Here is a 26,590-nt window from a genome sequence, read left to right as displayed (position 1 = left end):
TTGCCCACTTCAACACCTACTGCACCTGAGTCTATCCTAGTTGGGGGGGATCTCTCATTGAATTGAATACTTTTTTTTGTGGGTGTTTTTCTTATCTTCTTTGGGGGTTAATCCATTGTACCTTTCTGGGCCTGTGAAGCCTATCGAAACATGTAATGTGATTTTGGGCTATACAAATAAATATTACTCGACTTGAAATTAAATATTGAACGTCCGACTCCGGCTGAAAAATCGAGGGGCTCCTCCTCAACCAAATGCTGCACCTGCTTCTACATGAAACCGTCCCCTTTCTCTGTGTGAGGGAGAGCAGAAGTGCGGGGATGAACGCAATGTCTTCCCCTCCGCTTCGGCTATTTATGTTTCTCCATCTGGATTGCAAAAAGCTGCTTGGGAGACGGTAATATCACTTACGCTCCCTGAGTGAAGTGCTCTCATATATCTGTTATGCAGGCGGAGCACTGTGTGATTTATTTCCATTATTCACGGCAATTTGCAAGACCCAGCCGTCACACTCAAGATGTAAACTTAAGTGAGTAATTTAGGGAAGTGATTGGGAGCGGGGGGGGGGGGGCAACACGCACCTCTGGACTGAGAGTTAACTAAACAATTTGTGCAATGCTCCCTACATGGTGCTTTTTAATGATCTTATTTTTCTCTTGGGTGATGAAAATGAATAATTAATTATTATTATTATTATTATTATTATTATTCTAAATTAATAACAATATGGGAAACGCAATGATTAGAACTCAAGAGGTTGAGAATGCAGCTGCTTGACGAGTAATTTTTGTATGATCATCATTATCGCCTGAGGTCCGGGTCATGGACAGCACACAACCTTGCCTGGATGGTGCACGGCGATTAATCAAGCAGGTAATTGTCACTGGCACAATCAGCCTGCTAACTCGGGTGCCAGTTTCAAACCCAAGGGAGATGTACGTAGCCTGCGTAGCCTTCCATAGGTCTAATGTGTCTGACTGACTAGTGCCCAAACAGAGATCAAGTCAAAAACAATTAGAGAGGAAACTCGACAAAAACAATGCTAAACGATGCAAAACGAATAAGGAAAACAGTGTGTGTGGGTGTGCGCGCATCTGTGCGTTGGTAGGATAAGTATCTTATTATATACTATAATCTATATAAATTTCAATCACAAACATTTCTATATCAATTCTATTTCACAAATATAACAAGGTGGGGCGGATGGGTGGCACAGCGGACATTGCGCTCGTCACCAATGCGAGAGACACTGGTATCGAATCCGGGTTTCAGCGTTGCCTCCAGCTTGGCCGGCCGTCATACTGGCTCGATTGGCAGAGTCAGCGGGAGGGAAGCCAGTGGGTGGTAATCTGATCGTTGTAAACAGCGACTCCTACAGGTCGGTCAGGGCGCCTGCACTGCAAGGACAGGAGATGGCAAGGGTAGTGTGAGCCTCCCACACGCTACACCTCGCCAATGAGAGTCCGCGCTGGCAGGTGAAAAGAAGTGGCGGGCTGACTCTGCATGTATCGGAGGGGACATGCGATAGTATCTATCTACCCTCCCTACGACCGACCAGTGGGGGGCACATGCGAGCAACGATCAAGACAGGGGAGGGAGAATTGGCACGAGAGGAAATTGGGATGGGAGAAAAACACAGAAAAAGGAGGAGAAAAAGTGGATAAAAAAAATATATATATATATAACAAGGTGGGTTCTACCCTCCACTACATTCAATTGTGACCGGGACCAGCAGAGATTGTGAAAGTACATAATGCAAGCTTTCAAATGATGTGTCATACGTTGAAATCTGAGAATGTTTGAAGAAGATGTGCTCATTTGAATCTTGTAAAACAGTATTTTTTCTAGATGAATAAAGCTGAGAAAACGGCTCTCAAAGGCAGGCCAGATTTTTAACACTTCTGCCAGTTTACCAGCCCAGCCACTCCCCTCACATTAGCAAATAACATTAACATAAGTATATCACTAAGTGCTGTCACAGTAAATGCTGTCATGACTGTGAAAATAGCTGTTATACAAGCTTAAAATAAAATTGTATTATAATAGATTTATAATAATAATAATATAATAATTTATTAATAGAATTTCTACAGAAAGTGTCTTGCATACAAGTGTATGTGTAGTGCTTGGTCCTTGTGTTTGTTTGTGTGTGTGTTCAAGACTATGGTCTCTGAGAATGTTAAAACTGACTTGCAGTCAGTATATCCATAGGATGAATAAGCATAAATATATTGCACTTAGTAGTGGATAGAGGTAGGAGCTGGAAAACATAACAGTTCTATAGCCTGAAGTCTTATGTAGTATAGGTCCAAAGTTTATAACAATCCCACGGAACATTAGTGTTTCACAGGTTTTTGTAACGTGTGTACCGGCATAAATTCGGCATGATGTAAGTAAGATGATTATTATTATTTTTATTTTCTTCACAGATATTGTTTGAAGAGGTGTGTTTTTAGTCGGAAAACTTCATACCTTGTTGACTCCATCAGCCATGGCCTGCAGGGTTAGCTCTCGGGGTCCGTCCACTGTCTTGCCGTCATCTGTGGGTCCCCAGCTGGCGCTGTAGATGTCAATGACCTGAGGCATATGACTGATGGAGGATGCCTCGATGATGTCCGTCATGAAGGGCTGGTCCAGCATTCTGATACCTGGAGGGGAGAAGCGTGAAACGTTGTTTCTCTGACTGTCCATCAGTCTAACATGATGTCAGACATAATTATTCTAGCTGCTGGCCAACAAACTCATCATCATCATCATCATCATCATCATCATCATCATCATCATCATCATCATCATCATCATCATCATCATCGTCGTCGTCGTCGTCGTCATCATCATCATCATCATCATTTATTTATTCGTACATGGAATTACCACAGTCCAACAGTACATATTAATATAATCCACCAGGCTATGATAAGAACATACTATACAATACGATGTGTCCCCAACAGTGACACGACTATCCGCTTCCCAAAAGAAGACAAGCAGTCAATAGCTATTTTCTTATTTCTGCACTGTTTCTTTCCAGAGCAAATCCCAGGGGGGGGGGGAATCAATAGAAGGCAGGATCCTGGATTGATGGTGTTGTCATGTTGCTACGTGGAGTCCAGTTGACCTTTGGTATCTACTGTAATTATATAGAAGATTAAAGGTACTGTAGCACTGTGCGCAGGCTTCCATACCAAGGAAATATAGTGCTTATCGTATATATCATACTTTAGGCTCTCTTTTTGTTTGCATCCACAAACTAGATAAAAGCGTATAGGCGTAAGTGGAATGTCCAACATTATTTGGGGTTAACGCTCCCTGCTGGTAGTGCACCTTCACACGCACCGTTTTTTGTGACGCTGACATGCTATCTTGTAGTGGGCCAGCGTGTGTATTTCACACATGGGCGTGATATAGACTTGCCCTAGTACAGTGAAGCACACTTGTAAAAAGGGTTGGAGTAGTGGATTCAATGGACTAGGGCTGACCCCTATTAGTCGATTAGTCGACTAATCGGTCGAAAGGAGCCGTAGTCGACTGCCAACCTCTTAGGGTGCGGTTACACCTTTCGTTTCATTTTCGTATCATTGTCATATGCGTTTCGCCGCAACATCGTGCGCCTCGAGTCACACTTTCGTTTTTTTTCCGTTTTTGTCACCCGAGCACACTGATGTAGTACACTGCCAAAGCAGTAGGTGGCAGTAGGTGGCAAACATGAAGGCAATTTCAACCAATCAGAACTTGAATGTGCCAATACACTTCCTGGAAGCTCCAGCAAAGAAAATATCAATAAGGCAGGCGCCTTATAACAATAACTTGACAACACATAGTAGCTGCAGCTATTTGGTTTGGGACAGCTCTCTGTCACCGGAAGGGCACGCAGATGGTATCTACTGCGCATGGGCGTTTTCGCAACAACGGCTCATGCAGACTACACGCTGTTGTCTGCGCGTTTTTTAGCGTTTCTCCAAAACGCAAACACAATTTTGCGTTTCAGCCGTATCCACAAAAAAACGCCAAAAAACGCATTTCTGTGTAATAGGGACATGAAACGTATTCAAAAACGTATAAAAAAACGCCACAAATACACTAGTCTAACCATGGCCTTAGTCTAATACAAAAGAAATATATAAATTTTCTTTTTTTTTATCATTCTTTCCAAAAGAAAAGAGGCCTAGAAGCGTGGCTAACGCTAATGGCACGCATACCAGAGGCTAACTGCCTAAGAAAACAGGCACAGAGGCACTGAAAGAGGATTTCACCAATATAATGAACACACTAGACTAGACAAATATCAAGATGTATCCATCAGTGGACCAATTGCATGCTTTTGCAGAGGACAAGAAGCCTTCAGTCGGCTCCTGCAGACATTAAGCACCCCCCACAGCCCAAATGGAATGATAAAAAAATAATATATATATATTTTTTTTTGTCGACTAATAGTCGACTAACAACAAATTTTGGCCAATCATAGTCGACTATCCAAATCCTTAGTCGGGGACAGCCCTACAATGGACCTATCTCAAACCGCCATATTATCTTCATCCTCTAATCATAACTGTTGCTTCCCTTTGTCCCATTTTGCAGTCAGGACCACCAAGGATGGTCCACATCAGATGTGTCACAGTCCTCAGTCCTCACCATGACTGTAAACCATGAATTGGGCTAGCTCGAAAATATTATTTTCAATATGAGCAATTTTCTTGTGTGTTGAGTGTCATGCGCAATACTGTATATGGATTATCATATCATTATCATAGACTGAGAGGACACCACAACTCTATTCTACTGTTCAATTTCAATTCCTACTTGAATGTGAGTATTTACTGTAGTCTTCTGTTACTCTCTCCTCACGTGTCCTTTTCTCTCCCAATGCGTTGCGCTTGCGGCTCCATTCGGTCACACTAGTTATAGGTTGAATAACTGTCAGGGAATCCATAACAGTTTCTGTGCATAGCGATGCATACCGACAGACGTGAATTCAATTTTCAAGGACTTACGACAAAAAGGGCCATTTGAGACCGGCGTCGGCACTTAGACGTGATCCGAGCGGAGCAGAGGCGCAGGTGCGACTTTATGCCAAAATGGATACAAAAATGTGACAGTGCCAGCAGATCTGATTGACACACGCCCAGCTCTGCCACACCACCCATTTCGAGCCACGAAATTACCGAACAGGCACAGCCTTGACACCCGACAATATTGCCTGTCCACCTGCCACTCTGCTAGCCTTGCTCTGGCATGAAAATAGCCCTTCCACGTCTGATAAAGTGTAGGCTCCATATTTCATAGTGTCATCAAATGGAATAGCAAATTACTGGGAGACACTCTCAGTGACAGCAAAGCCGTGCGACAGCACCATCAGCAGAATTGCTTATATTTTCTACTGATGGCTGCCTCCTCTATTGATCTCAAGATCCACCCCTCCAAAGTTTGTTGGAGCAACAGTTGTGATTGGAGGATCCAGAAGAGAGGGCTGGGTTTGAGATGATTCTGGGTTTGAGATTAAATTTGAATCAGTCAATCAGATATACTGGTGGCTGCCTCCTCTATTATCATGATCACAATATGTCCTCCTGTTGTTTCAACACCAACCTGCCACCTTGGAGGTGTAGGCCACTCCCACACCACATATGTTGTTGTTGGCCGATGCAGACACCTCACCAGCACACCTTGTTCCATGACTAGAAAGAAAAGAGGAGGAAAAACATGCAAGGGAATATAGATATAATGCAATTTGGGATACATTTCATGGAGTGTTTCCCGGATTGAATATAGTATTGCATATATTAACAAGGTGGGTTAGACGGCACTCAGTTACATATCCCTGTAATAGAGGCCTTGCACTGGGTGTTTGTGTCGTTCTCCGTCTTCCAACAGGACTGCCTGTGAACATAGCAACCATTGTTTTGTACATGGCAATGGAAGAGACAATATTTGCTACAGTATGTTCATTCAATCTTTATTTCATCTCTAAGGATCATTGAGAGCAAGCTCTCATTTACAATGACGTTGATAAATACAAAACCTAATAAATACAAAGAGAAGAAAAAAACAATATAGAGAGACAGAAATTAAATCAATTACACATTTTAAATACTTAAAAGCAACTCCAGACTGTGGTGAGGTGGTTTGCTATTAACGATTTAAACTGACCAATAGATACTAATGAATTGAGTTTTAAAGTGCATTGCAAAACAGTCCATGTTTCTGGAAGGTAGTTTATAGTAGAACAGTAATACCACATTTGTACCAGGGTTTCCGTTAGAAAAAATTGTTGCCGGTCGCCGTGACCTGCAAGATTTCAATCTACCGGACAAATGAGATTAATTCCGGTCATAGTTTATTGAGCTTTAAAACAATTGATAGGCAGGCTATATAAAGAATGTCATCCTCAAGGCATGTAGATTTATAATATTATTACTTAAAACTAGGCTACTTTTGCGTATACAGTCATTAATATATTCCAAATAAAATAAGTCCCTCGATACTCGTATGTGGGCAGTCGGTCCGACACTAAACAGCAGTCTGTTATAATCACATTTTTATGAGCTAACGAATTCCGTTATATTAGACATTTGTATTAATTATATCAAGCGAAGAACTGAGAAATTTGGCAGAGAGAGACGGCAACATTATTGTGGGTTTGCGTGATGTATATCTCCACCTCCCAACGACTTGGTGCTGGTCATAATGTCCGGTGAAAACAACTCCCTCCAAGCACAACTTGACCACCCGAACCGTACCAAAACAGGCCAAAATTAAATAGCCCATGCGACGAACGATTCATTCGTGTCCGTGGTCCTGTCAACTGATTAACAGACTGTTAACAGATTAACAGTCAACGCGGTTTCATTGCTGGGTTAAGTACTTCTATTCTATTCACATAATACGCTTACTTCATATATCTACTCCATTCACATATATGCCTACCACTTGTATCTATTGCTATGTCCGCCTACTACAATCTCATGAGCTGTCTAACGCCTGTCCCGTCTCCCTGTCTTCCTATGACTTGCTGTCCTGGAGTGTTGACCGGAGTGTTGGACGTCCCGTGACGAAGGCCGGGAGATTGCGACCCCCTCTGCGTGCCCCCCTGTCTCCGGAGGTCTTGTAGTGGTGACCGGAGTGCCGGATGTCCCGCGATGATGTCGGGGAGTTCGCGACCCTCTCTGCGCCACCCCCCTTCCCCCTGTCTCCGGCTGTCCCTGAGCAACGACCGGAGTGTTGAATGTCCCGTGACTAAGACGGGGAGGACGTGACCCTCTTGCGCCGCCCCTGTGCCTCAAATAGATCCGCTATCAACTCTATCTTTAATCTTTCAAAATGTTCAGTTGCTATCGCTATTAGCTCTATCTTTAATTTTTCAAAATGTACAGTTGCTATTGCATGCACTCATCTGTGTTTCACCACACACATGAGTGCATGCTTACCAACTGTCCGTCTGCAACACTACTATCACCGACATCTAAGAAGGGAGATCCCCCCTTGAACGGCCCTTCTAAGGTTTCTCTCCTCCACATTGCCTGTGGAGCTTTTTTTCCCTATTGTTAGGTTTTAGTGAGTTTTTCCTTACCTTCGCGTGGGGTATGTCTGGGAGTGCTTGCATTCTTTCATTTATTTGCATTCATCTAAAAAATGTTTGGACCCTATGGTGTTCTTGTTCTGTTCTTGACTTATTGTTATGTTGTCTTCTTGACTTGTTTAAAGAAGACCTGTACGGCCCATGGGGACATTAACGTGTGTTGTCGGGCCCTATAAATAAATTTGATTTGATTTGATTACATTCGTTTCATCGTTGCTCCACCAAGCAGCCGGTCCAACAATGAAAGCTGTTGTCAGCGCGAGCCGGCCGCAGTTAGTTTGCAAGAAGCATCCAGCTGCAGACCCGCAGAGCAGCTTTCCAGGTCTGGGGACCGCACTGTGCCAGCAAAGCTGGTGGGTTCTGTGGGTCTGCAGCTGCATGCCTTCCGCAAATCCAGCAGCAAGCTCTCGCTGACAGAGCGTCGTCATTACCAGACCGGCTGCTTGGCGAAGCAACGACAACAAACGCAATGATTGTTTCGTTCATCGCATAGGCCACCCAACTCCAGCCCATCCAAATACAATTCAAATAATCAAACTGTGCCCAGAGGGAACTATTTTCACCGGACACTATGACCGGAGAGATTAAATATGTCGGACTTCAACAGATTTTGCCGGTCAAATACCGGTAATTACCGGCTAACAGAAACGCTGATTTGTACAGTGTTTTACCTCCACTGCACAGAAATGTGTCATTTTCTTTTGAAAGTGGTTACCAATGGTTACAGGCAGCCATGCTGTAAGAAAGAGAAGTACACAAGCATTCCATGCAAGGCCTCAATTGCTGTTTTGTTGAGTTTATCCTCAACCGGAACGGGTAAATCGTAGGTAGGTGTGGCATAGCACACAGGCAATGTTTCTCTTTTTATTTTATTTTAACCTTCTCTTTCTCCTATCTTTCTCTGATTTTCTCCCTGTCCCAATTTAGTCGTTGTGCCAATTCCCCCCCTCCCCTACCTGGTGTTTTTGCATGTTCTCCTACGAATCGGTACAAGGGCGTCCTGATGTCGAACGCACGCTTCCTCCGAGACGTGCGCCGTCAAGCCACTTGGCAGCGAGGACTCTCATTGGTGGAGTGTAACGCGTGGGAGGGCACGCTATCTCCACCAAATCCTGCCCCGCTTAGCAAGCGCCGAGACCTGACCTGTAGGCGTCGCTGTCCACAACGCCAGATTCCCACCCGCCAGCTTTCCCACCCCCTAATACTGCCAATTGTATTAGTATGAACGGCCAGCCAAGCTGGTAGCAACACCGAGAGCTGGGCTCGAACCCAGCGTCTCCTGCGTTGGTGACGAGCACAATCTCCGCTACGCCACCTGACCGCCCAGGCAATGTTTCTCTGAGATTGGTTGAATGCAATTGCATATTTCAGCACTTTGTATGTATGTATGCGGCAGTGATGATTGTAAGTGTCTCGCTCTGTGTCTCCCATAGGGCCACTGCAGAGTCGACTGTGCTCTCCCAGCATGCTTTGCCACAGACAGCTATTTATAAACAACCAGCTGATTAACCAGTGAGTCGTGCACAACAGAGTCGGGAGCAGCTGCACTAGCAAGCCCACACGGTTCCCCTCACTCTCTCTCTCACACACACGCACGCACACACACACACACACACACACACACACACACACACACACACACACACACACACACACACACACACACACACACACACACACACACACACACACACACACACACACACACACACACACACACACACACACACACACACAAAATACATACACACACACACAATACACACAGAGAGATACAAAATACATACACACACACACACACAATACACACAGCACAGAAACATAGCAGGAAGTGTGAGTGTGGAGAGAAAGGGAGGCGGGGGTGATTGACGAGTGGAGGGGATACATTTTCCTCTGTTTAATTGTCTCGTCCTCATCGTGTCTCACTGTGGCAGTGGATCATGCAGTGCACTGTGGTGGATACGGGAGAGAGATAAGGTGCGGTCAGACAAAAGGTCAGCACTGTGAACACCACAACCCGCAGAGGAGAGAGTGGGCCGATGCCAATCTGGTCTCTCCCTGGGTTTTCTGGGCCGAGGACTGAGGGAGAAACAGCTAGTGCCTCAGACAAGGACGACTTATCTGTTCACCTGGAAAAATTTAACTGCCTTTTCTTTCTTCCTTTGGTACTACAGTAACCAAGTTATCATTGTAAGCCATTATGCATTGTCTTAGTCAAGGAAACAGTGGAGGTATGTCATTTATTATTATAATTAAAAAAAAATTAAGAATGATTACTTCAATATATGTTAATTGTTTGATATCAGTTTATTATTTTCCAACCAAAACATGGTGTATGCAATGTTGTCACCATGGTATTTACTCCAAAACACAGCAACCTTTTGAAGCTTCTTCATCTCTACCAGCCACACAACTAGAACTGGGCTTTGTGTTTTGTTTCGTGTTGCTCTCCTTCTACAAATTTATTAATGTAGCAGATATGACTTAACTCATTGGGCGCCAAAAACTAGTATACTCGTGTTTCGTCGCCAACGCTCGAGCAGCAAAAACGAGTTTTCTCGTTTTTAGATCCTTTGATCTTTTTCCTTTGATACCCATTCTAAACACTCGCTTGGAGCTGCCTGTGTCTCCCTGGCACAGCTGCCTTCGTTAAAATTGCAATGACGATCGAATCCCGCCAGGTGGACTGGGGATATCAGTTGTCTTCCAGTACTGAGTTACCTCCGGCTGCTTCCCCCTCAAAGTGGATCAGGACATAGCAATCAGTCAGAGATTTGATGCCTCAAACCTGTTTCCCGTATGATAGCCATGCCCAATATACACGAGTAATTGCAATCGTGATGGGACGACTGGGATTTATACATTTTTGAGTACCTTCTGACTGAGGTAAGGTCTATTTTAGGTAACCTGCTGGTATTATTTTAACCTAAAACATGCTTTTGTACCGATCACAGTGTCGTATTTTACCGGACCTAAAACATGCTTTTGGTAACAATCACAGTTTAGAGGAAAAATGACTCCCCCCCCCCTGGTTTATATGGTATCGCTGCTGTCGGGACAAAACCTCATAACTCCATTTTTTTATTTATTTTTTTATTATATAAATCAACTCCGTAGATCATCCTCCATATGTGTGTGTGGGTTTTACAAAGTTTAAACAATGGGAAAGCATTAAACCGATCATCTGTCTAAACCTCCTAACTCTATTCACCCTCAAATCTGTGTTCGTTTTTTTCATCTGCTGAAAAGTTGGGTTTTTGGAGTTATGAGGTTTTGTCCCGACAGCAGCGGTATATACCTTTGATTTGGAAATATTTGGTGTTTCAGGCAAGCAACCCGAACGATTTGGGCATAATGCATATAACACGTCATATCTCGCGATCTAGGAAAAAATACTATTATATCGGAAAGGGCGATGTTTAGCATGGAATAGCGCACAAACTAAAGTATGTAGAAATGAACTGGTTAGTCAGTGTTGGACTATAAACAATGCCTGTCAAATGAGCCATACTATTGTCTCCATAGCTATAATACAGAACACACGATGGGTCCGCAAACATCACTAAAATGGTCAATAACGCTGGCGCCATTGAGTAGAGATGGGAAAACAGCGTGGCGGTCAATGAGTTAATGGAGCAAAAAAAAAAAAAAAAAAAACATACTGTACTGGTAGATGCATGTTCTCACAAACATACACACACAGGCACACAGACACATGTCTAATGATGATCTAATTATCTAATAATGATGATCTAATGATGTCTGCCGACTCTGGTAGATGCTCCATTTTAGTGCTACTGGATCTTAGTGTTGCATTTGACACTGTGGATCACAACATTCTGTTAAACAGGCTCAGAGATTGGGTGGGTGTCACAGGGAGTGCACTTGAGTGGTTTAAGTCATATCTCTCAGGTAGATGTTTCTCAGTTGGAGTAGGCCCCCATGTGTCTGAGTTTGTTACCGTTTCCTGTGGGGTCCCCCAGGGCTTGGTACTTGGTCAGATTTAATTTTCACTGTATTTGCTCCCATTACTGCAGTGTTTAGGACCGTCCCACTAAACACCACAACTATACACTAAATAGAGAGAGCACCGGTATGACCTTCTGAAGCATCCACACTTGAAATTATTCGCAATAGATTAACAACTGCCGTGTGTTCAAAAGAAAACCTAAAGCCCATCCCTTAAACGTTTCCATCCCTCACTATAAGACCCCCTATATAACTAACACTAGACATACACCGGCCTAGGAGGAGCCTGACAGGGTTTTCCTACTACCCCGACCAGCATAGATGGTATGTCTACCAGGCGAAGGAAGGAACCATAGAAAATGGTCCAGCAGCCCTAGCTGGATGAAAACGCTCCTTATTGGAGAATTACTTACCAAGAGGGCATAAAACATGGGCCACACACACGACACTGTCAACCATAATTCAAAGTGTGGACTAAGCTCAGCGGCCACCACCAAATTTCTGCTCAAATCAGTTTGGCACGAGCCCCCATATTATGTTACCATTGACAATTAACAGGCTCGATGTCGAGTCAATGTAACATAATAAGGAGACGGTAGCCAAAGTAATCAACAAAGAATATTTAATTAATAGTTGCCATGGTTTGAATAAAGTAAATATAAAGTAACGACAAACAAGAACACATACTGCACAGACAGGATCAGCATCAGACAAAGGAGAAGGCAGAATACTTATACATGAAGGAATGACGAGACAAGACACACCTGGGTTAATTACAAATGGGTACAGCTGGAGGGGAAAACGATAAAGACTACAAAACCATGACAGGGAACTACAGCTAGACACAACACATCACACTAGGAGTGCCTGATCAGGGCACAAAACACATAACAGCTAGCAACTTCCTCCAGCTAAATGAGGCCAAAACCGAGGTGCTCGTCGTGGCCTCTGATGGCGTTGCATCCAGGGTGGCTGGTTGCCTTGGGTCCCTAGAAACAAATGTGAGCCCCAACCTCAGGAACCTTGAGGTAAACTTTGATCAGACTCACATCAAGTCGGTGACCCGCACCTGTTTTTTCCATCTCAGGAACATTGCTAAGCTTAGGTCGATTGTTTCCCATTCTGACCTAGAGTTGATTATCCATGCCTTTGTTTCTTCTCGTCTAGACTACTGCAATTCGGTTCTCACCTGCCTCAATAAACCATCCATAGACCGCCTCTAGTTCATCCAAAATACTGCTGCAAGACTGCTAACCAGATCAAGCAGAAGGTGTCACATCACTCCAGTTCTAGCCTCCTTGCACTGGCTTCCTATACATTTTAGAATTAATGTCAAGGTCCTGGTGCTCACTTTTAGAGCTCTGCATGGCCAGGCACCAGAATATTTAACCGACCTGCTGGAACCATTATGTGCCCAGCAGGACCCTGAGGACAGCTGACCAGGTTGATCAACAAAGGTGACAGAGCCTTTCAATCTGTAGTGCCTAGACTCTGGAATGTCCTTCCTCGTGGCCTAAGAGCTGCAGCGTCTGTTGATTTTTTTTAAATCAGCTAAAAACATTACTGTTTAAACAGGCCTTTGGGTAATGTTTGAGCTTCTCCTCCATGTATAAAATATGTATTTTTTTATGCATTGTGTTTTTGTTCTGTCTCTTATCACTTGAATGGTTCTTGCTTTTTATTTTTATATTTTATTTCTGCTGTATGTAAAGCACTTTGTGAGTTCTCTGTGAAAAGTGCTATATAAATAAACATTACTTACTTACTTACTTACTTACTTACTTACTTACTTACTTACTTACTTACTTACTTACTTACTTACTTACTTACTTACTTACTTACTTACTTACTTATGTGGTAATATTGAGTTGAATTTCATAAATAACCTTGTATACTGGCTAGCAGAGTGGGTTTTCAGTGCTAAATATAGATGAAACAGGGGTGACAGAGAGCTATTCTCCACCCCCACTAGGTGATCAGATTAGTACTGTATGGTAAATAGCCCAAAGGGTCAAAGCGTATTCACACCCCCCCACCAGAGGACATCATGTCACACCCCCCCTCGTGAGACAAGACAGGCCCCTTCATCTCAGCAAAAGATCACATCAACGGGGGCCACCGCTGTCCCATCACGTCGCCACAACCCAGGGGGGAGGGGCTGCCAGCGCCCACAGGAGACCGCTCACAGAAGACGCCCACGGACCAACTGTATTATGTAAAGCTATTATTGGCTAGAAATTGTAGTATAAAGGAGGGGACATTTTGGTAATTCGGGAGCTCTCAGACCGGACCAACCCCAGGGGGTCTGGGGGCTCCACCGCTCCTTCCACCAGAGAGACTGTGCTGCTGCATTTTATGTGAGTAAAATCATGGACCCATGGTTGGTTAGAATAGAATGTATAGATACTTATGTCTGAAACCAGATTTACTCATGTATAATGTGTGCAGTATGGTTAATGTATGTTCAGATTATGTTAACCAAGTGACTGTTTTATGTACATTATTGAGGTTTGAGATGCAAACCTGATTGTGATATTTCTGTACACAGGCAGCCCTGTTAATGTTCTCTGATAATCTTTTGTATGTAGAAGGCAACCTTCTATTCACTCTTGGCCCTGGCTCAAATAAATCAGTTGAGTTGAACTACAGTTCTGGTTTGTCTGGCGTACACGTTTTATTCCTCATCTGCTAAGTCAGATGAGGAGACCAACAATTCTATCAGTATGAATCCTTCCTCCTCCTTCCAGATAATCAATCTCATTGTATTGTACTACAATAACCTCAAATTATTGTAGAAAGTCTGTGGGAATTTACCACAGAAATGGTGCCGTTCTTCCCACCCTTTGTGTCTCCCCCTGAAAAGGTGCGGTAGGGTCTTGTCATATCAAATCTGGACCTTGCTGTGTGTTGGGGACACGGGGCAAAGAGCTGGGGTGTTGCTGCGTTTGGAGTGATAGACGAGGGGCTTGTTGTCTGAATGGAGGAGAGAGAGGGACAGGATGAAGGTTGGTTGTGTACGCCACTGTTTGGGGCCCACGGTGAATATGGCTTCTGCATGCAGGGTTGGGGGAGCGGTGTCTTAGGTTAGGATGTCCGGAGGTATGAAGATCGCGCTTGTTGTGCAGTGAACATGCAAACGTGGGCTTTTTATGTTTGTATGTTTATTCAGACACAGGAGGCCGGGCTCGGCCTATGCGGGCCACGGGGGTTGGGTTGGTTAACTCGTATGGAATATACTTTATGAACTGTACGGGGGAGTTGAAGTAATTACAAGGCCTCATGTTATAGTAATGTGATTGCGTATTGGTGGCGCACAGACTATCTGATCATGATGTGAGGGTGGCGTCGCATGACGGCAGATGAAAGGCTTTCCTGGCTAGGGAGCACGGTTATCTGGTGTGTACGACAGGAGCGCGTTCTGAGTATGTAATTGCCCTAAAATTATTCTCAGGAAGAGGGCGCGGGTAAGTTGGGGAGAGTTGGTTGTTCTGAAATGGGAAGAGAGCTGTGTCCAATGTGCATATGACCCTGCTTAGAGCCACAGAATAGGCGGGACGGGGACCGTGAGTGGGTCAGTATGGGCATAAATGCGTCGGGCTAAGGGCTCTGTTACTATTTCAGAACATGCAAGTCAAGTATGGTGAAAGATTGGTAGACCCTGGCATGATCAGCGCAGGGGTCTGTGCGATTACAGGATAAAAACGTAGTAATTAATAGAAGTGTAGGGTGCCGGCGTGTTCAGGACAAGGCTTGGGAAGGGACGGACTGGAGTCTGGGGGACCACTCGGCCTGTTTTAAATGTAGATATATTTGCCGTCCTTAGGCATAGTATCCTTTTTAATCTTGAGCGAAACCGGCCTGTTGATTAATTACGTTCGCTGTGATACAAAAACAATTCGGTCGAACTGACTGATAAGTACTTAATGGTTGTATGGGGACTATGGCTATGGTTAGGAATTGTATGGGGGACTATGGCTATGGTTATGAATGATTGGCGAAACGTGGGAGCTTATTGTTGTTTTGTTATGATATTTTAATGACCAACGGACATATGTTTGAGGCGAGTCCTACTGGTGGTTGGGGCTAGCTGGCTTAGCTCTGTGGAAGAGTCCGCGGTGAAACTGGGGACGTTACGATGGCGTTATGAGAGAATTGTTTAAACACTGTGGCGGCGATTGCAGGTAAGAAGCGGATCAAGACGTGGGGTGGAGAGATTGTGGCCGTGTTGAGGGTTATTATTGATGCGGTAGCGATAGTGTATGATATTAAGGAGTCGCTGCTTGATGACGTCATGGTGTTGTGGGGAGTGTGTAGCGTTCGCGGTACTATGGAGTGAGGCGGAGTAGGTAGGAGAAAGGATTCTTGTTGAACTATATGTGCGGCGCTGGTTGGTGAGAATGTTTTAAAAATTATTTTCTGTTAGAGTGGTTGGCTATTTTAAGCTTGTGTGAATTGTTTATGCTTTGGTTGGTACTGAGCGAATTGCGTGGATGAACGGATCTTGAAAGGCACGGCTCCCGTGAGGGCCTTGAACGTCGCATTAGAGCTGGCTAAGCTAGTTAGCTTGCGTGCCGGTGTTGTATGGCGTTTGCGGGCGACAGACGTTACGTTTCGAGTTTTGAGAATGATGTTGGGGAAGGGGTAGGGGACGTGATGAATGTCGTGGCAGGTTATGAATGTCGGGGCATGTTATGAATGTCGTGGCAGATTTTGGTTGTCGTAAGCGACGTTATAACAGTCGCTTCGGTTGCCACTGCGCATGCGCGGTACGACGTGGATTGGGTCTAGTGCATTCGGAGTAGTTCGCTCAGGGGACAGGAATAACGGGTAAGAGAATATTCTGCATTATGTGATATGGCGGTATTTGTATATTGTGCATTGTATTTTTGTGTAAACAGGGGAAGAGATGTAACATGTATGGTGGTTAGGTTAGGGGTGATAGTCAGTAGGGGTTTACTTAGGCTGCAAACAATACAGTGAGCCTATTGAGGAGAAATGAAGTAATGGATACATTGCCTATGATAAATCTGGAGTTCACAAACCGGCTATACTGGGTAGGTTGTATTATTGTCTTTGATACACAGGGGTATATTTTTAACCAGGGGGGAATGAGTAGGGATTGATTAAAAATATTGTTTAGTTAAAAACATACAGTTGTTAAGGGTACAGTTGTTAAGGGGATGCAGACCAGAGGCGGAGTCACCCGTTTTAAATACATCATAACTTTTATTGAAAATTGGTAAAATGTTCTACAAAGTAGAATGCAGTAGAATCAATTTATCACTCGTGTATGAAGAAAGGAGCATTTGGACCTAACCACTAATAATGTTTTTCTAAATGAAAGATGCTGGTGTTTGTAATATGCATAAATATTGTTTTGTGAAGATGTGAGTTTTAAAATCTGTTTAGAGTGCAATTGTTCAGAGATGAATGAGGTTGTGTTTATGCTTGTTTTAGATTGTTAAATCTTTAATACACTGTTAATATGGTTAGGACATGTGTTTATGCTTGTTTTAGATTGGTAAATCTTTAATACACTGTTAAAATGTTGACACAAGCCTCCGACTTATAGGAGATTATAATTTTATGATGTAGGCTTGTGGGCGTATATGTTATTTGGTTGCATTGTTATGTTGAAATACTGTTAGAATGTTATATCTTTAATGCCATTGATTTGCATAAGCTGATGGTTTATATTAGGAATTGATTGCAAAATCCTTGGGTCACAGTGGGATAATTTAGTGACAAGGGGTTTGGTTTATATGCTGTTTTGGTTTATATGCTGTTTTGATGACTGTATGATTGTGTTTTTGCAGTAATTGTAATGATTTGCTGTTTAGTCTGTAATTTTTCTGTGTTTGGCTGTTAGGGACGGGAAAATGTATTACTTTTAGACTCTGGGGGACAGCTGCCTCTGGGGGATGAAATGTGTGAGTTTAACCCTTTTTTGGTGTTTACAGGAGGGCCCAAGGGGGGTCGTATATACAGCTGCTTACAATGGCTGTTCTTTTTATGACAGGATGGCGTGAGATTAGATGCAACAGGAGAGAGGTCAGAGGTGAAGATGCAGGAGACAGTTGTAGAGTGAGAGAACAGTTGGCAGTTATTTTTATGACGGGGGAAGTATTGAGACAGGAAGCGTGCTAATACAGAACACAGCTGATGGAGGAGTGAGCACAGTAATTGAATTAGGATAGCCAGTTCAGATAAGGTTAATTACATTGGAGGGCTACCTGTTTGATTAGAAGGATTAGCTTTGGCTCTCAGGACACTGGGTATGTTTTGAGGTCTATCGCTGAGGGGGTTCCCAGACTTCCTCTGGATGTGAGGAGTAGAAGATACAGTGAGGACTGTATGGTGAGAAAGTGTGTACTGGATTAGCCAAATATTGAGAGCAGAAGAGATAAGCGCAGGGGAACTAACCTTTGTTTGTCAAAAGATGTGAGGTGATTAACGAGTGGGGTGAAAGGATATATGTTTATGATATGAATGAAGCGTGGATGATGTTGAATTGTGATGTTTGATTGGGTTTTGCTTTTATTTCTTTTTTAAAAGATAACTCTCAGGATTGAATGTGTTGTGACACTGTGAGATTGGATGTTTGGTTGAGTTGGTATAGATGATATTTTTTATTTAAATTTAATTTTTGTATGTATGTGTGAGATTGGGATGTCCTTTTGATTTCAGTGAGTGATTGAGCGGGGGATGGGGGCCCAGAAGCCTTAATTACCCATTCACACACAGGCACACACACACACACACACGCACACAGACACACACACGCACACACACAGACACACACAGACACACACACACACAGACACACACAGACACACATTCACACGATCTGATTTCACATACATACACACACACAACTTAGCTTTCACTTAAGGTGAAACTAGTCTTAAAAATAACAAAATGTGTTTAAGTAAGGAGTGTATCGAACCACTTGGGTTATACCATTATCATTTGTTTCATATCATTTGTTTTACTGAAGGAGTTTGTCTTTATTACTTTCATTTTGGTTTGATTTCTTTTGAATGTCTGGTATGGGTGTGGATGGAGCCTGTAGAGAGAGACTGTGCGGGCTTGAAAGGTGTCAAAATCACGATGATAGGTGTGATGAGGTTTTAGGTTTCTTTTCTTTTCTTTCTAATTAACCATTAAGGTGGTCTGCGGTTGGAGCTGGTTAATTTCATTGATTTGCTTTCACATCTGTTGGAATGTTTTTTTGATTATTTGCCTTTTGTTTCTTAATTTCTCTGTTATGATCTGGTGAGAGGACGGTTGAAGGCTGGGAAGGCATTGGGACAGATCGAGGCTGGGATACATTGGATCAGATCGATGGCAGTTAAGTGGTCCCATCACGTTTGCATAATGGTTAAACATTTGGCTTCTCTTGAGAAATATTTGACATATTGTGTAAAGAAAATTTGTTTTGTGTTTTTGTTCCCTTGCAGTTCAGTCGGAGGGGGAGGATGGACCATCACAAGTGGAGGGATCATGGGAAAATGTGTAGGAATACATTTCATTAGATTATGACACGATGGTGTGAACCCATTCAGTCAGTTCCTGTGGGAGATTGTTGGACTGTGGAAAGAGGTCGCTTGTAAACGCTGCCCCTCCGTCAATATAGCCCCGGATACAAAGGCCGGAGGTTTGGGACAAATCTGTAGATCCATGGAAATACAGTCATGGCTCGAAATATGACGAGATCACAGGCCTACAGACGTTGGCTTCAGCTGAGGCTGGCCGACATGGGGTGGAGGGGGGGGGGCGAAAACGGTCGGAGACTGTGCAACCAAAGCGTTGAACAAGGGCCTCTGTGTGATTGGTATGTTGAACGGGAGGTGACTGAACGGTAACAACTGGTATAGATTATGACACAACGCAAGAGTACTAAACTAAACACATACACATAGGTAGGATATTAGGTGTAGGTTATGGCCGATAATTTCTGGTGAAAATTTTTTTCCCTTGAGTGCTGCTCCGCCCTCCCTGTCGACTGTGCGCTGAGGTGGTAGGTGTTATGTCCATGGGATGTTCATAAAAGGGGGGAGAGGTGAGAAGACCAACTGAGTTGATTATGCAAAATGTGATTGGGCTGACTTGGAAAAGGAATTAACAAGAGAGGAGAAGCAAAATGTATGAAAGAATGAATAATAATTTCTGTGTCCTCCCCAGATCATGTAAACGAATACTGTAATTTTAAAAAATTGTGATGGATTATACTTTAAATGTGTAATGTTTAGATTAAATTGTTTTAATTGTTTTTAGCATATTCAAAGGGCCCAGAGGAACAAAGCCCAATGATAGTAGGTGGTAAACACTGGATCATGAGGGCAGAGTAGGTTAATTAGAAAAATGGAAAAAGAAAAAATGCAGAAATTTTGAAAAAATGAATTTTAATTTGGGAAAAAATGAATTTTATTATGTATGGTTAGAATGTATAGAAAATCAAGTCAATATATCATATGTGACGATAAGAATCGTCAAAACGGGGAAATGTGGTAATATTGAGTTGAATTTCATAAATAACCTTGTATACTGGCTAGCAGAGTGGGTTTTCAGTGCTAAATATAGATGAAACAGGGGTGACAGAGAGCTATTCTCCACCCCCACTAGGTGATCAGATTAGTACTGTATGGTAAATAGCCCAAAGGGTCAAAGCGTATTCACACCCCCCCACCAGAGGACATCATGTCACACCCCCCCTCGTGAGACAAGACAGGCCCCTTCATCTCAGCAAAAGATCACATCAACGGGGGCCACCGCTGTCCCATCACGTCGCCACAACCCAGGGGGGAGGGGCTGCCAGCGCCCACAGGAGACCGCTCACAGAAGACGCCCACGGACCAACTGTATTATGTAAAGCTATTATTGGCTAGAAATTGTAGTATAAAGGAGGGGACATTTTGGTAATTCGGGAGCTCTCAGACCGGACCAACCCCAGGGGGTCTGGGGGCTCCACCGCTCCTTCCACCAGAGAGACTGTGCTGCTGCATTTTATGTGAGTAAAATCATGGACCCATGGTTGGTTAGAATAGAATGTATAGATACTTATGTCTGAAACCAGATTTACTCACGTATAATGTGTGCAGTATGGTTAATGTATGTTCAGATTATGTTAACCAAGTGACTGTTTTATGTACATTATTGAGGTTTGAGATGCAAACCTGATTGTGATATTTCTGTACACAGGCAGCCCTGTTAATGTTCTCTGATAATCTTTTGTATGTAGAAGGCAACCTTCTATTCACTCTTGGCCCTGGCTCAAATAAATCAGTTGAGTTGAACTACAGTTCTGGTTTGTCTGGCGTACACGTTTTATTCCTCATCTGCTAAGTCAGATGATGAGACCAACAATTCTATCAGTATGAATCCTTCCTCCTCCTTCCAGATAATCAATCTCATTGTATTGTACTACAATAACCTCAAATTATTGTAGAAAGTCTGTGGGAATTTACCACACTTACTTACTTACTTACTTACTTACTTACTTACTTACTTACTTACTTACTTACTTACTTACTTACTTACTTACTTACTTACTTACTTACTTACTTACTTACTTACTTACTTACTTACTTACTTACTTACTTACTTACTTACTTACTTACTTACTTACATCTACGATACATCACAATGGGATTGTCAAGCTAATTTATATTATGTTTACTTTATATATTATATATACTTGGCACCAGTGTGTCAATAACGTGTTTATTGTTTAAAAGGATCCCCATTAGCTGCCACCTAAGTGGCGAGCTAGTCTTCCTGGGGTCCACACAGAAAGACAGCACAAAACACAAAACATAACAATACATGATACATAATGACAATCACATGTCACATGAGGTACGACTATATATCGATTTTTTGTCCCACCCGTACACACATGTACTGACATAAGCACATGTGTGCACATACACAAACTTGGGCCAGTTCTACAAACAAAACAAATTAATAAAACAATCTCCCACACATAATGGAAGGAAAAGACATAAGTCTGATGTTTGCACCTATATGAGTTCTAAGGCAGATTTGCTTATATTTACCTGTTGAACCAGTCATCAGTGTAGCGTGGGAAGGGAAACGGATCATTGCTGCTAAAGTCATAGCTGGCCTCAGCGTTCTGAAAGGACAAGGAAAACAGATTTACAACAAGTGGACTGTAACATCAGATTGGCATTTGTGTGACATCACGTCCGTAATCACGTCGTCAACCATGAAATAGCTAATGGCTAATAGTTGTTGTCGTCGTAGAAAATTGATAATAATCACAACATACATTCAGTGCTGGATCTAACAAAATGGATTTATGGAGACAAATTTTATGGAAAGTTCAAGCCCGGACCACACAGCTTCTGGAAGGGTGCGATGCCTCGTCCTATTCGTACAGCGATGGTCTACCAGGAGCATCTCTCAGCCTCTGCGTTATGATATTATGATATGAAAATGTAACTGTAGTGCTGTCAAACCCGGATATGGGTCTGGCAACCTCTAAGGGTTCACGGAGACTACAGATAGCGCTGAGGGCAAAGACCACACGCCTAAAGGGTGTCTGAGGCCTTGTCCAGACGAAGACGGAACCAATCTTTTTAGTTTTCATTTAGTTTATTTCAAAAAGGTTTTCCGTAAACACGAAATCATCTCAAGAAATATGTGCGTCCAAACGAAACCACTGAAAACGCTGTCACAAATGTACAAAATAAATGTCTTTCCTGTTTTAGACGTTGCTCTTTTATTCTGAAACCCCCCGGCCGGAAGTGTTATTGTTTTTTCCCCCTAGTTGAACAACTTGTGTCGTCCAGTTCTGTGCTTTTGAGCTAACGCTAGTTTCCAAAGGAGAGGAGAGAGACACCGCGGCTCACATGCGCAAATGCAGCTACAGGCAATCCATGATGAGGAGGAAAAGCTGCTGATTTTAATCGGCAGGAGAGAGAGAGCGCGTCAAAGCCGTATATAATATGGTGCGGTCGTAGGCACGACAGCGCAGCTCGAACTACCTGTTGTATTAAATTAATTGATTGATGTTTAACTTGTCCCTGTGTCCAGTCCTTTCGACTAGCCGCACTCGTTCATTGTAAACAATGATGCATGTAATTGTATTAACTAGATCAGTGCCGGCCATTTAACATTGAAAACCCCGTTGAGTGCCAGCATCCACTTCAATGATAGCGTTAAAAATGCATAATCTATGTTTTAAATTATGGCTATGTGTCTAATCTGCCCGTCGCTTATCAATGACTTGTTTGCAGTCAACATTGTCGAAACGGATTGTTTTTTAATCGGTTCATATCCTTTTTATAGCATTTCGAAAAGCTATCGTTCTCTGGAAAATTTCCGGAAAATAGAAAGATTCCCCCATAAACGGCATTTATTGGAATATTCTCGAATACACTAGACATGTTGTCATTTGTCGGCCTATTTATGAATCGGTTTCAAATAAACGCTAGATTATCGATAGTATATGTGTACTTATGCACACTATAGAAGCGGGCTGAAAAATCTATTCTCTCATTTCCTCAACGTCACACACACACACACACACACACATACACACACACGGCACATGCTGATATCTCAGTGAATACAGCTCTGATTATCCTAAAACTGGTAACATAGACTTCTTACCTTAGATCAGATGTTCTCCAAAAAGATTATTCCAATTCCTGATCGCCATTCCAAATATCGATCGGGTTTATTGATTGATTATTGGCTGCTGTAAATATATATTCCACGCTGCTTTCCAACTCGCGATCACTTCCCTCTACATCAGACGGCTCGCCAGCATAATGGAGCCAGTAGGCTCCCCCCACAAAGATCCAGCTGTATAAACGAATGGCCTGCAGTTACACAGGGATAGACGATAGGGGGCGGTATTTTCCCATCTGAGCTCCTAGAGGGTCTACTGTACCAACGGGAGACTCGGTTGATGAAATATGAATTCAGATCGCTATAAAAAAAATTAAAGCGACAATTCGCGTCGTCGGCACTCAACGGGGGGCATGATAAGACGACAATACACGTCGCTGGCACTCAAAGTGTAACGTTACTGTGTGTTGTAGCTATGTTAATAATGCGCATGCGGGTTAACCTCTTAAGCCCGGAGCCCTATTTTCTGAAAATCCGCCTAAAATACATACCTATGTAAATGGCATATTGCTCCACTTCTACAAGGTCCATTTGCATATTCTTGGTATCTAGGGACATCTATGGACCTCGGTGAATGTATTCACAGTGTCAGAAATATTGTGTCTATTACTAGGCTTGCTTAAATTGTGATGAAACAAAGGAGAATATGAATTATGATTTTTCTTTGCATCTTTGACAGTGAATAACACCATGCAAAAAATTAGCAGACATGAAAAAATTATTAAACAGAAGGTTTTGTAGATACAGTACTGGATTCTCCCATCCGGATCAATGCAATTTGAAATATTGTTATAGAATATAGAATAGCAGGCTTATAAATTACCTTATTAAAGCCAATTCCCCCATTCATGGATTGTGCCAAATCTTATATTTCAATCTTATATTCAATTTGGATTTAGTATCACCAGGCGTGCATAACAGATAATGAAATCTACTGTATGTACAGTAGCTTTTTTATTTTTGCCAGGGTGCCACCATTTTGAAACTAATTTCAAATCTAAATGTTGCTACATGCTAGAAATAGGGGAGACAAACTAACTGCGCTCCCATATATGCCAATAACGTTAAGTTTTGTGGTTTATTATCCCGAGTAATAAGAGATATTAAAAAAATTCATACAGAAGTAATTAGCTTGAACCCCCATAGAGGCCTTTGGGAAGCGTCGTTCGGAAAAATTCCAACGCTCATCGAAAGCTCTCTGTGTCCTCTTCAAAATGGCTGCAAAAAAACTACAATTTCTGACGTTAAATCTTTCCAAAATGGTCGACTTTCGCGACGAAAACAATAGGAAAACAATTGATGATAATATACATTATAACTGCTGTTGTGACATGGTTATGATGTTTATACTTGAATACGTTTAAAAAATAAAACGATAGTTTTGTCAGACAGTCTAGTTTCAAGTTTCAAGTTTCTTTAATAGTTGTCATACAGAAGTACAGAATACTTTCATACAAAATGCTTCTTACTGTTACGCTCCAGAGACTGTGCTAGACAAGATAGTATCAAATAACATAGTATAGCATGTAATTTTAGAAGAAGAAAATGAGGTCACAGTGTTCGGTATAGACATATGTACAATGTTCTGAGTTACCATATAATATACAATACTATGCAGTGTACTAATGTACAGTACTATATAGTGCAAAGCAGAAATGGGATGAGGTACAATTTAGGTACAATTTACAGTAAGGTGTACGAGTTGTAGTACAATCCTTCATCAATAAATATAAAGTGTGGGGAGTGGGTGCTACAGTGTGTTTGTTTAAAGTGGGTGTGTGCTATAAAGTGTGTGGAGTGGGTGCTACAGTGTGTTTGTTTAAAGTGAGTGTGTGCGTGTGGATGTGTGTGCTATGTGCGTTTGGTGGTTGTTGTTGTGTAGTGTTCATTCATTGTTCGTTTAGCAGCCTGATGGCCTGGGGATAGAAGCTTCTTCTGAGTCTTTCTGTGCTCGCCTTGAGACTCCGGTATCGCTTGCCTGACCGCAGCAGTTCAAAGAGGCAGTTGTTCGGGTGACTGGAGTCTTTAATGATTCTCTTCGCCTTGCCCTTGCAACGCTTGTTGTAAATGTTCTGGAGGGTGGGGAACCCCCCTCCAATTGTGCGTTCGGCTGAACGTGTCACTCTTTGTAGTCTGCTTCGGTCTTGTGCAGTGCTATTCCCAAACCAGGAGGTGATGTTGCCGGTCAAGATGCTCTCTATTGTACATGAGTAGAAGTTCTTAAGGATCTTCTGACTGACTTGGAACTTCCTTAGGCGCCTGAGGAAGTAGAGGCGTTGTCGTGCCTTCTTCACAACACTGTCAATGTGTGTGGTCCATGTCAAATCCTCGGATATGTAGGCTCCGAGGTACTTAAAGCTGTTGACTCTCTCAACCGGTGCCCCGTCGATGCTGAGGGGGCTGTAGTCCTTGACCCCCGACCTCCTGAAGTCCACAATCATCTCCTTTGTTTTGCTGACGTTCAGGGAGAGGCTGTTTTCCTGGCACCATCCCGCCAGGACCTTGACCTCTTCCAGGTAGGCCCTCTCGTCGTTGGCAGAGATCAGGCCCACCACCACTGTGTCGTCAGCAAATTTGATGATTGTATTTAGGGATGTCCCGATCACGTTTTTTTGCTCCCGATCCGATCCCGATCATGTGATTTTGAGTATCTACCGATACCGATATTTCCCGATCCGATCAAAATTATTTTTTTTATTTTTTTTTATTCAGCAAACATGACCATGTTCACGTCTTAAACTCATACTGAGGCCTTAGTTTTGGTTTTAAATTGCATATCATCATTCATTTATTTATTGTCACACAGAGCAGAAGAATTTTGCCAAAACAAACCAATAGTATCCAGCTGCAGAACAGCAGACCAGCCACACTCTCAGACCCAAACGCATTTCCTTTGATTTAATTATACATCAAATGATTTATGAAGTTAACTTTTCACCTGGATAACGTCAACATTCAGGGTGAATGTAATGTGAGAAATTGGGATAAAAAAAATTTAAATAAAAATTATTTGGGTCTGAGATTGTAGCTGGTCTGCCGTTCTGCAGCTGGATACTATTGGTTTGTTTTGGCAAAATTCTTCTGCTCTGTGACAATAAATAAATGAATGATGATATGCAATTTAAAACCAAAACTAAGGCCTCAGTATGAGTTTAAGACGTGAACATGGTCATGTTTGTTGAATAAATAAAAAAAAGTTTAAAAAAAAAAAAAAAAAAAAAAAAAACGTTTTTTTTTTTTTTTTTTTTGCCGATCCCGATCTTCGGAAAATCACGTGATCGGCCCCGATCCCGATCACGTGATCGGATCGGGACATCCCTAATTGTATTGCTACTCCGCTGAGCCACACAGTCGTGTGTGTACAGGGAGTAGAGGAGGGGACTCAGA

General features: G+C 42.7%; 1 protein-coding gene across 1 annotated transcript in view; it reads right to left on the bottom strand.

Annotated features, from left to right (window-relative positions):
• pcsk2 (proprotein convertase subtilisin/kexin type 2) overlaps positions 1-26,590 on the bottom strand; it is a gene marked incomplete at its 3' end in the record, with an annotated part of 151,954 nt that overhangs the window by 38,280 nt on the left and 87,084 nt on the right. Inside the window, exons 6-8 of the mRNA XM_084321975.1 lie at positions 21,604-21,680; positions 5,587-5,675; positions 2,473-2,648 (exon numbers count right to left, since the gene is read on the bottom strand). Coding sequence (XP_084178101.1) covers positions 2,473-2,648; positions 5,587-5,675; positions 21,604-21,680 — 342 coding nt within the window. The remainder of the gene's footprint in view (positions 1-2,472; positions 2,649-5,586; positions 5,676-21,603; positions 21,681-26,590) is intronic.

This window comes from Notolepis coatsorum (assembly GCF_963971535.1).
Source record: "Notolepis coatsorum genome assembly, chromosome: 9".
In the NCBI taxonomy this organism is placed as follows: Eukaryota; Metazoa; Chordata; class Actinopteri; order Aulopiformes; family Paralepididae; genus Notolepis; species Notolepis coatsorum.
This window is presented reverse-complemented; position numbering and strand designations above follow the sequence as displayed.